Raw genomic sequence first — 12,342 nt, 5'->3', positions numbered from 1 at the left:
GAAGCAGATGTTATTTTCTCATCAATGAGAATAGGAACATGTTTCTGTGAAGGTCTAATCCACGCACATGTTTCCCTCTGAACACTCGTAGTAAAGTAAAGGAGGAGGCAGGTGTGTGTATCCTGTGAGTTCCTGGAGCGTTGGGCTTTCAGGCGATGCCTGAAGGAATCTCACGTCTGTATGTGTTTGTTCTGGCGGCAGTTGAGATAATTATGAAGAAACATCCTGAATTATGAATGACTGCTTTAACTTTTTCAGGTGAACCATGATCTGTCTTAAAGTCTGGAATTTTAAGAATGTGGTCGGCGTGTTTTGGAGTACGCGTTTGGCGCTTGTTTTGCTCGAAGGCTTTCTGAGGTTGCCTTAAATCTTTAATGCAGACATGGAACATTAGGATGTAATCCTGGCCACTGAGCAGTTGGAGAGTTTCCAAATCAATTAAGTCTGTAGCCAGTAGAGCTGCTTAAAGGGTGCTTCAGTCCCAGATAGAATATCAAATGGCACAAACAGGTCCATGGAGTTGCATGTGTAGAAAGAGTTTGCATCCAGTCTCTTTCATATCGTAATATTTACAGCCATTAAAGAAAGAGCAGTTTATTTATTGGATTAAAAAAAAACCTAGAACTTTTTTTTTATGTTCAACAGGGTTTACAAGCTATGTCAGGCTAAAAGGCAGACCTTTTGTCTATGTCAGAATAATTTGTGACCTTCTTTGTTGTCTGTGCTGATCTATCTGTGGAGCATCTTGGGGAAATTGCCTGTGTTCTGTTTTGAATGACGGTTTCTGTGCGGTGTCATAGCAGCAAGGTTATAATGGAATGATTGCTTATTGAAGCGTGCCACAGAAATTGCTCATAGAATTTCATCTACTTTGTCATCAGGCATTTGCACAGACTCCGACAGAATAGCAGACACTAATTATTAGGCTGAATGCAGCACATAATATGGAAGTTCAAAGCTAATTGGAAGTTTTCGTAATGGCACATTCAGTCCGAGGCTCATTTTTAATACTGCACTGTGGATAAATGCCAGATTCTGTGTAAGTGTATTTAAAAAAAAAGATGAAACTCCTACACAATACAGAATTCATGTGTGTTTTTTTGTTTTTTTTCCCCACATAAATTTCAATACTTTTCAGACAGATAGACATGTAATATCAACTTGCATTTTTACAGAAAGACATCAGATAGTTGCTTTTTCAGTGATTCTGTCCTCTAAACCACTGGTTCTCAACTGGTCTGGCTTCAGGACCCACCATCACCCCTTAATGACAAGCAGCGACCCAAATCGGGGGAAAAAAAGACGCCTTTCTGCAGTATAAAAAATTCCCTTCAAAATAAAAGCACAAGATTTTTTTTGTCACGACCCATCAGTTGAGAATCACTGCTCTAAACTCCTCTATACCCCCATCAATCTGTGATTCACATTCATCCCACAGCTCCAGACATATAGATACAGAAATCAACTGATGGCAGAGTACAGAGTATGGCGTTATAATTCTGTAGAGACAAGTCTGTCCGTATGTCCAGTAGGCTCCACACACTATCTTTATTTTTTTTTCATCTTAGCTGTCAAACATGAGCCTGTGATGTTCATAAGCAGATATATGCATTAGCCTATGCAGATCTGGTGAGGCAAAGAGCTGCAGGCACTTTTTCAGTCCTGACAAATCTTAAACCTCTAAATACCTCAATGCAAAAGGGATTCAACGGGGTCACAGACTAGTCACCACGAAGCAGAATGTAGAAAACTGCACAGCTACAGCGTTGCACCATAGAGCTCAGCAGTGAGCAGTGAGTGCAGAGCTCTTACTGATGTCTTACCGATCTGAAAACAAATGTGTGGGTGAGGATTACGAGTGGGGTATATACGTTTGCAGTGGCTGCACCTTCAGTGAACTTCTCCACCTATCCTTCAACCCAGGCATTAATGACAGTAATAAAAATGCTGCCTCTTTCATCATCTCGCCTGACATTACACTCAGATGAACACATAAGCTTGACATTTGAAGTGTGTCAGGTGAGGGTACGGCATGGCCTGCCTCTACAGCAATGTCAATCCCTGATCTCATGAGGAACGTTCATGTAAATATTTTCTCTATTCATGTTTGGAATAGGTTGTTTCAAACCTGGGTCAGAGAGAAATCAAAGGGGACTTAGTTTAGACACTTGAATGAGGTAGACGGCAGCATTAGTTATGGATGTCAGTAGCCTGAGGCGGTGCCCTCAAGAGACCCCAGTGTGGTGTATCACTGCATATCTGAAAACTGAAATCACTTTCTCCATGCAGCCGGATTTTATTGAATGTAACCATAAGTAAAGAAATGAATGTTTAATTCTCACATGACCCACATTTCAAGTATCCGGTTACCAGGCTCTTAACGTGAACTCATATCCATTTGAGATTCAATATATACAGACCTTACAACATAGTTTTATATTTCCAATATGGGGCTGGACACAGTTTGGCAGAGATGGCGGTAACATGGTGGAATTTGATAATGTCATTCAGCCAAAGTAAAAAGCACTGTAACAGTCTGTTCCTTTAATAGCAGCGATAAGCAGAAATTGCATATGCTGTGGTTTGATAATGTTCTATTTAAAGTGAAAGCCATAGAAAATTAGGGGAGAAATTGAAACATTTCTGCAGAATAGCTCAAGTCATTGTGATATCTCCGCAAGCCTCATGGCACAGTTACTGATTGGAAAAGAAGAAGAATGGAGTTGAATTGGCCAGACTTCTGCATATTTTGGTATACAGTGGTCGATGGTTTTGTCCACAGTGAATAAATAACCAAGGGCAATACCAAACGAGAGGAGAAACATGAAAACAGAACTTGAACAATACACAAGACAACATGATTTAACAATGCTCTGTGAGGCCACTGTATATTCAGACAAAGAATGAGGCAATGCAAAATAAGCTAGTGCAACAAGCCACAGAGGGGTCAAAGAAGACTTGAGTGAACATTAGTTTGGCCGTTTGGGAGTCAAGAAACTCCGGAAAGGCTGCATAAAGTTTACCAGTGATGAATATGCATGGCCATGGTAATCTAGCATTCATGAGAGTCATGACACCGGGGCATTTAATAATAATAAGGCCAAAAGTCAGAGGGTCAGCACATGGTCAAATACAAACCAATAATAATTTTATTCAATGCTCTTTAAAAACTCGGAACATCTCTTGCTCTGTAGAGCAAACCTCATTATTTCAGTCAAGGTTGGGTATCAGGTGTCATCAGTGTGAACTTGACAGATCAAGATTGCTGCACATCTAAGATCCTTCATCTGTCAGCTCAGCTTTTGCTACTCAAACCGCTTAGCTTGGCTCAATAATAAGGCTCACAAAGACACAATCTAACAAATAGACACTAATATTGTCTATTAGAAAGATCTGGAGTCTCATTTCTAACAGTTGTATATGAACTGCCTTCAACTGAAAGAGTAAGCAGTACAGTTTTGAAAGGAAATTATCCACAAACCATGTCATTCTAAAGATGCCTCTAGGCAGCGAGCCCGTTTTTAATGCAAACACAATGAAGTAGCTATTAGAAGATGTACAGACTATGGCCAGCAGCAATACCCAGGTAGGCATTCAAACCAAGCTCAATTGATATTAAAGGACATAATGTGTGCCAAGAAAATATTTCCTGCACCGTTACACCACCAGCAGCAGCCTGGACTGTTAGTACAAAGCAGGATAGATCAAGATCAACAATATCAAGATTGGTCAGACCAGGAAATGTTTTTTCCAATCTTCTACGGTCCATTTTTGGTGATGCCCTCTCAACCCACTGTGCTCTTCTGCTGCTTGACCCTATATTCTAATTTTATGCACTGAATTGCTGCCACTTGATTGGATGATTAGATATTACATTAACAAGCAGGTGTAGATGAATAGTACAGGCTAAGGTTGGAGGTAGCAGCGTTGCACCATTCTGCTGGTGATTTAAAATACAGAACATTGATGTTGCCAGGTGGCAGCCATCACAGCAACCTCTCACAGTCTGAAACCACATGAGGGGTCAGCATTTAGACACTTGAAAGATCTGCATCCTGACTTGCAATTTGCTTATGAAGACTTGAGTGTTGGACTTGTCCTGAAGGACTCGTGACTCGGCTTGGACTTGCCCCAAAAGACTGCATGTTTGTGTTTGATTGGCCACAATGTTTGAGAAAAGAACTTCCCAAAGTAGGTGCCCACTACATAATGAGGAATTTCTTAGAAGAGTCTGTGTCATTGCAGACTTAGATAGATGAGTACAGCCAGTCTCTTATCAAGCTTGGGAGATGCCCTCTTATATCATCAGTGAACTGAAGCTTAGCTCCCTGAGTGCATATGGGATCCTGCTTTTGGACAGTTTCAGGCAAAAAAAAGACAGACAGTAGATTGTTTTTCTGTCTTTAGAACCTCATAGCCCAGACACACATGTAGCAGAATAGACCACTTGAGTTTAAGTATGAGACTGATTTAATGTCCCTTTTTCTCCACTGAGATGTAACAAATTCCTGTCTTTTCCTCTGTGAAATGAGAAAAACACAGCATGCCAAGACGAATGTTTAGATTTAGGTGATCCAAAAGTGACAACAGATGGAACAGGAGACGAGACACTTGTAAATCTCAACCAGACATAGATTAAGAAGAAGAAAGAAGAGAGCTGTTGATGACTAACTAAAGGGCCAGAGCAGGAATCCAGAGTTTAAAAATAGGATGTCTCTGTCCTACTGCTTGCGTCAAACTGCTGTCTCTGTGAGAGCCGGAGATGGTGCCCGCTACAGCTGTATGAAGATGTTGACCTGAACAGGATGTGGCAGTGTGATGTTGAAGTAATTCTGGACCTTAATGCCTCCCAAACTCATTTTGTCAGGCAATTACACGGCAATGAAACGTGCAGGCACCAGAAATGAGCATCCAAATGGTTGAGAGAGGGCCTAGAAATGCCCCAGTGTCTTGGGACAGCGGGATGTACTGTGTCATTTTGGGTGGCTGGATTTTGAGACTGACTTGATCAGAGAGACTTGAGGGCATTTACCAACAGCCCAGTTTGTTAACCAGGACTGAGGGCACTGAATCCTATATACAACCGGATTTGTTGAACTCTCTTATCTGCTCACCAGGACCCATTACCTCACCTGCTCTAACAATGGTAGAGGATGAAACTAATTCCTACTACTATGGGTTCCGCCCATTTGTGGGCATGTTTCATTCACAAAATGCCACCCAAGAGTATAACTAGCATAACTTATTATTAATCACATCAAGGCCTGATGAAGGTCATTGAATTTTCCTATAAATCTCTCACCTATATGTGCCTCCTAAGTCAGCTTCTCCTCTTAAGTCTCTAAGTGAAACACTCTAAGCTGACAGAATGCAAAGAAAAAGCCTTAATAACATGTCTGAGTTTGTGTATATTCAAGTCACTCTTGAACAAAATATTATTCAAGTCATGCACTAGAAGAAGTTATTATGCAATATCGGATCAACGATGTGAAACAGCTTGTAATGGTCTGCAAATCAAGCTTTTTTTCTTTTCTTTTCTTTTCTTTTTGAAGAGTACAGCAAAATCCAATTATGTTTGCCCAGATGATAAATACCTGCTGTGTTCAAGAATAGCTAAGAGTGGCATGAGGTGAGAGTAGAGTACAGTAGAAATGGAGGCAGAGTGGGCTCAGAACTCAGTCTGAGTAAACATAAGAGAGAGCAGGTTAAGACGGGGATTTTATTTGAGTTGATGCCGCACTGAAAAAAATACACATTATATCTCTTATATCTCAAATCAGTTAAGTTAGTATTGTCGTGTTTTGTCGTAGGGCTTGCTAACATGTTATATCCAATTAGCTGCAGGATTGTACATGTTCAAATCAAGGTATTTTGGCTCAATTCCAATCCACTACCTTTAATATTGAGTATCTGCTGTTCCTGAGTCAGAGCGGATGCTTCACCTAAATGACACAGCACCCTAGTGCACACTGAAGTTAGAGCAATCTGTCCAATTTAGGTAGTACTGTATGATTGATAATTGAATAACTCTATATTAATACGAATAGCAAAATCAAAGCTTTCTTTTAACTGTTGTATTTTTTATTTTCCAAAATGAAAAAGAGCTCAGATAACTCACTCACAAAGCAGCAACCAAAACATGCCATGCATCATGCAAGTAGTCAATAATCCCACATTAAATTCTGCTGGATGTCTTTGAGATGTGAAAGTATTTTAATGGGAGAGTACCTGAAATTGATGTGATGCAATCAGCTGGATTGTTAACGTATCACTCTGTTGGAGCACAAACACGGCAGGTTTCATTTTGGTCATCAAGTGTCTCACAGAATGGATTAGTGACAGCTGATGTGATCTACTGCTGGCGACGTTTGTCATGTTAGCCAGTGGAAGCGATGCTCTGCTCCAGCTGATATGAGATGCTGCCGCCTTCATGTTTTGTTCATCTTGAGTTTAGTGAATCTGTGTATTTAGCCAGCGCTTGTGGGAGCTTATAAGGCGATTCATTGTCTGCGTCCATCTCACCCACAGATCTGAACCCGTCTTCGTTTCCAGGTCTTATTCGTCTAAGTGTCGTCCAAGTCCATACTGCACTGGTCGTGTTTAGACATGCTGCTTTCTCAGTTTGGAATCAGCTCCAAATTACCTGAATCTTCGGGGGCTGGATACATTTAAAGTGATTCCAAATCTCTTGGAAGCGAGCACATCGGGCTGTTGATGTTTTGTATGTGATGGCAGGGTTTTTTTTTTTTTTATAGTTTATGATTCTTTGTTTTTCATATATTGTTTGTTTCATGTCTGCAGCCATGTAATTGTTCTGCTGTCTGTCTTGGCCAGGATGCTCTTGAAAAAAACAGATCCTCAGCCTCAGTGAGAATACTAGGTTTCACATTCACACACATTCTCGCACATGCAGCCAAAATGTCGTAAAGGAGAGCAGCGCTGCGAGACCAATCAGGGGCTTTTTAGCCAATACTGATCCATTAAAGTATGCTGGCATTGCCTCTGATACTGATCCGGGCCGAAGGATCAGTATCAGGGTCAATCCGGATGTTCCTGTCAGGCATCACACTCACAGCAACACAACCTGAGTCTTAGGTCTCTTAGAGCAAGTTTAAAGTGAAATGTCATGCCCTTGGGTACAGGGGCAGGTCCAAGCCACTGCTATACAGCCTTTTGTGTGTTTGCCTCCAACATTTCCAACACCTTGCACGATTCCACTCGTTTTAACATGACACTGAGCCTTTAGTGATTTTGCTCAGGCTTCTTTCCAATCAGCCTGTTCTTCGCCCATCATGAACAACAAACTGAGCGACATTCAGATGCTCATTTTCGCCTGTATATGTCGCTCTGCCTCTTGTGTAAGCAGTTTCTAATTGGAGAAATTGACACAAAGGCAGATGTAGGCACACGTGGCCATCTCAGGAGATCAAACAGCTTTATCTTGTAGACACTTCCTCTCTCGAGCCACTCAGACATGATTAAAGAACCAAATACAGAGACAGACGAAGAGACCGCATGATGGATCGGCGCTCTGTTATATTTGTCTCTTTCATTTTTCATTTGTTTTGCCAAAATGTGGAAATTGGATCTTAATCCTTGAAAAACTGACAGTCTGAAACTTTGCACACCGCTCTCTCGCTCTCCGTCTCTTCCTCTCTTTGTTTGTCTGAGGAGGGAAAAAAAAAACTCCTCGATGGGACCTGTGTACTGTAAATGATGGATTGTAGTTGACAGTTTTGAGGCAGGTGATGGTCCAAAAGCCACAATTGCAAAAACGGAGAGGATGTCCAACTGCGCCACCCTGTCATCATGAATAAAAGGCAAAGCCGTGACACCCTCGCTTGTGGATAGTCGGGTCTGAAAGCTTGTTGTTCACCTGTGAGACGCTTTCATCGTGTCGTAACTGAACTTCATTGGCTCGGAAAGCGGGGCCGTGTTGTTTACACATTCCATAACAAAACTCCCGCACACTCAAATCTGTCAGCAGGCAATCAGAACTCAAACATTTCTGTTTTTCTCCCCAAAAACTGATAAATTATCATAATCAATTCTCCCTGCTAGATCTTGATACCATCATAGCTGCTTGTATTCTGAGCATGCCAATATCTCTCAGTGACTGCAGCACTTTTTTTTGTCTTTATAATGTTTGCACTGCCAACTCAGGACAGCTCATTTCCCCTTAAATTATAGACTTGTCCTTATCTTTTAAAAGACTTCTCTTTTTCTCTCTGCACTGTTCCCTCCATGCGTGGAAACTTGAATTATGAATAACACCCTCTTAACTCGTCTCTCGGTCTGCTGCTCTGTCTATTACTCTTTCTCCTCTCTGTTCCCTCTACAGTTTAAGTGTTTATGGCATTCTGCACGGCATTTTGAAGCACTTATTTCCCCCCAGCCTTGATAACATGAGCTTTGTGAGGCTGCGCTTAGCCACAGTGGGGCGTTAAGCTAAATGCTAATGCCACAGAATTACAATGCTGATGTTTAGCAGGTGTCATTTTTACCATGTGCACCATCTTATGCTCACATTTGTTAATTAGCACAATTGAGAAAATACAGCTGAGGCTGGCTGGAATTTGGTCATAAACCAAAGAATTGTAGAAATGATACCTGATGAGGGCACTAGATGAAGAGTCAGAGGATCAAACATTCCAGCACATCCTGTGAGGAGACTGAATGTCTGAACCAAATGTCATGGCTAGCCACCCAGTAGCTGCAGAGATATTTTACCCAAAAGCACAAATGTGAACCTAAAAAATGAAGGGATCGCCAAAAAAGTATTACCAAAAATTAGCATTTAGTGTCTTTGTGCAAGACAGTCTAATCCTCCTGTCTGTCTCTTCCAGGTGTTGCTGTTGTTGTCCATAGCAGACTGGATGGTGCACTCCATGTGGCGGAGCGGCAAGGATCCGGACAGTTTTTCCATCCCTTACCTGACAGCTTTGGGTGACCTGTTGGGCACCGCCCTGCTGGCACTCAGCTTCCACTTCCTGTGGGTCATAGGAGACCAGGACAGCGACGTGGGCGACTGAGGCAGCCTTTGACAATAAGGCGTCGGCGGAGACGGGAAACCTGCTGTTTGCCATCCGAATTCTCACGCCCTTAAGCCTTGTGGGAATGTGGGTGCTCTCTGTCACTGGCCAGCACATTCCTCCGCTTCACTTCTTAAACCACATGATGGTTTGAAAACTATTTTCTGCTCCTGGCTTTTTGTTTTTTTTGTACACACAAAAGACATATTCCATAAATTTTGACTGTTCTCAGCACAGATTTTGATCTGCATAGTTTGCACCAAAGCATTTGCATATCATATTGCTGGTCTTAGTAAGAGGAGCAGGAATACAACCACCACCCACAATGCTGAGGAAACCTGTTATTGGTCAGGTGGTCTACTCTGCAGCCAAGCATCTGTCAGAGGACTTCTGCTTCGAGAAAAGTCTCTTTGACAGGTAGATATTTCGGTGATTTACCGCTTTCCATGCCCCAACATGTATTACCTGCATTGTGTGTTACTGCTTTGCTTCATCAAGTCAGTAGGACACAGAGACTGCTGGGGTGGAGGCAAGGCCCTACGGTCGGCTCCTGAACGCACACTTTGAACTGCTATGACAGCAGCTCTACCAGCACCAGACCACCAGTGAAAAGGGAGTAACGTGAATTTGTATTGATGGTACGAGAAGCCGAAATTTCTTCCATTACCTGTTTGTTACCTGTTTGTTTTTCAGTTTTTTGGCGTTTACCTGCTTTCCAAACTCAGTTTGTGCTCCGTCTGTACATTACAGTTATAACTTTCCTATTTTTGTATTTTGAGTTATCCCATAGTGTTTTCGGCAAGAATAAGACTGGAACATTCTTCCCGGCTGCATGTGAGCAAACATCTACGGGTGCCATTCAGAGACACCAATAAATCTGAACTTTTCCATTTCCTAGCCTGCCTCCTGACAGGATGTTGGATCAGGTGTTCATTTCCAGTCTCAAGGACCAATAGTGTAACTTATTCTGAGCTGAAAGTCAGCTGATTTCATTTCAGGATCTAGTTAAGTGAACGATGCTTATGTAGGAACATGGACGAAATACAAAAAGATGACAAAATACAACAAATCTGTGAAGTTCGAGTTAATTTAGTTCAAGTTCACAAGTATCGCCAATGCCCAACAGCTAAGTACTTTATAGCCAGTTTTTGGCCCAGACTGACTGTTTGCTAAACCGCTCCCCTGAAGAACGCCAGTCTGGTCGTAACTCAGCAATTGTAGCGAGGCATTATAGGTCTGCACAGCGAGCTTTGGATTCCTCCACATGTTGGAGCGGTGTGCACGGGGCTGTATCATGGAGGGATATTGGCTGTGTTGGAAAATTGTAAGGAATGGATTGAAATGTGTGTTTATCGGCTCTTAGTTTGAGCTGCAATCATTAGGATTTCCAACCAACTGGCATCCCACTTACAGTAATAACCAAATGTTACTTCCAACATTACAGTCACCATCTTATTAACTTAGTACATTACATTGTGGGGTTAGAGGTATTAAAAAAGCAGTAGCTGTGTAGTATTTCCTCACTCTGCTCTTTATTGGGGAAAGGTTACAGTCCAGGAAGCCAAACAACTTTATCCAAGAGGCCATTTCTGTTACCCAGCTCACTGGTTGTTCCTCACACTAAAAGCCTTTTTCAGACAATAGCAGCTCCTCATTTCTCACAGGCGTCCCTTCATTTTGCAGACTGACATGGCAGCTGTTGCCGAGCATTAACTAGCGAGCTAATTAAGCTAACAGCGCGGAGTTGGGTGAAAATACCATAATACCCGTGCTGACTTTTCAATGTTTCAACTCTGAACTAATGGTTAAAGTCATCAACCATTCCAGTTAATTTAAGAGACATTAACATTACGTACAGAAACAGCATTGGTCTTGTATTGCTGTGTAGAGGTAGTCAGTCTTACTGTCATTTGTATGATAAAGGAAAATAATCCTGTTTGGCTTCTTAGCTTATATCTTGTTCAGAGAAAGAGAAATGAGGAGATGATTTTGTCTACCACTGTCTAAATTCACAAAATGCTCCGAATTTCTAATTTCTTCAGTTAACAAGCCAACATTATCATTCCAAACTGCACGTGGCTGCGTGAGAGCAGAAATCTTGACTAGTTGTAGCAAGGTTTAGTGAACGGTCATTTATTGATTTGGATTGACCAATCGGCGGAGATATTTACTTATGTGCATCCTTGCAGCCGTTCATCTTTTCAGCCTTCGCCTCCTGTAAATGTAAAGTGACACTCATGTAAAACAAACCATGGAAGCCTTTGTATATTGTGTCAGCCTCACTCTCTCTCTCTCCTTCATTTCCTCTGTTTGTTTGTCCTGTCTGTTATCCTCTGTGGGGGTTCCAGGGTGGATGTTTGCACGCTAATCACATGCTGTTTACAATGCATGCATGCTTAGTACCAACAAGCATGCACACAACTGTTCAGCAGTTTTAATTTCAGTATAGTCTGATTTTCTACTCCTGTTAAACTAATAATCAGTGTAAACATAACATGATGAAATCCCACATTTGGGCTCAGTTTCAGCCACTTTTTCACTGCATTTATTCGCTGAATCCCTCTGACCCCAGGAGAAATAACGTTGGGAGAATCACTTGACTTAAAATAAGCCCCTAAACCAAACCACCTCCTAAATCTGATCATTCAGCAGCATGGTGCGTGCATGTGAACGTGGCCAGTGGCTCTCTTCAACTCCGATATGTGCCTCTTGAGATTCACTGGTTAACAAGGTATTTTTCTCTGCCATGCCATGAATGCAATTTTCTTTCTACAGCATTTTAATACTGTGCAATGATTTCCTTTTGTACTCGCTTTCAGTTCTATGACGACGACTTTTTTGGAAAGTTTTATTCCAAAATGAAATATCCACATTTTAATCGCAAACTACTTAGAGATATCAAAGTTGTCAGAATCTAGAGGGTGTCATGAATTTGCTTCAAAGTGGATATATTTCCTTTTGGTATGAAACCCTATGTTTACTTATGTGGCTCACGTGGGCTGAAAATATCTAAATAAATGTGTTTGGATTGAATAGCTTCCCATTTCTGGTTATTTTTGTTGAAGGGTTTAGCTGACAAGTAGCTGTCCTCTTATCCGCATGGGCATACAGCAGTAGTCATTACTGCTTTGAAAGGGAGAGACAGCCATCTCATGAGCTCTGAATGCAGCAGATGAAAGCTTAGATATTGAGCCAGGGAGGAAAAGCAGGAGTTATGACTGAAATGAACAGTAAAAATGCCTGATATAAGCCCTGGATATTATCTATGTACGTTCTCCGATGGTCTCCATGACAACAGGACCAGGCGATG

The 12,342-nt window shown here is 41.7% G+C and overlaps 1 protein-coding gene across 2 annotated transcripts in view; it reads left to right on the top strand.

Annotated features, from left to right (window-relative positions):
- Window positions 1–12,068, top strand: part of slc41a2b (solute carrier family 41 member 2b) — a 33,430-nt gene extending 21,362 nt beyond the window's left edge. Inside the window, exon 11 of one of the 2 annotated variants that reach the window (XM_076722417.1) lies at window positions 8,847–12,068. In XM_076722417.1, the coding sequence (XP_076578532.1) occupies window positions 8,847–9,032 (186 nt within the window). In that variant the 3' untranslated portion in view covers window positions 9,033–12,068. The remainder of the gene's footprint in view (window positions 1–8,846) is intronic. The other variant, XM_076722418.1, reaches the window with a different exon arrangement.
- Window positions 12,069–12,342: the final 274 nt, after the last annotated feature.

The sequence above is a fragment of the Chaetodon auriga genome, chromosome 22, assembly GCF_051107435.1.
Source record: "Chaetodon auriga isolate fChaAug3 chromosome 22, fChaAug3.hap1, whole genome shotgun sequence".
Taxonomy (NCBI): Eukaryota; Metazoa; Chordata; class Actinopteri; order Chaetodontiformes; family Chaetodontidae; genus Chaetodon; species Chaetodon auriga.
The sequence above is the reverse complement of the archived record's forward strand: the minus strand, read 5'-3'. Positions and strand labels throughout refer to the sequence as shown.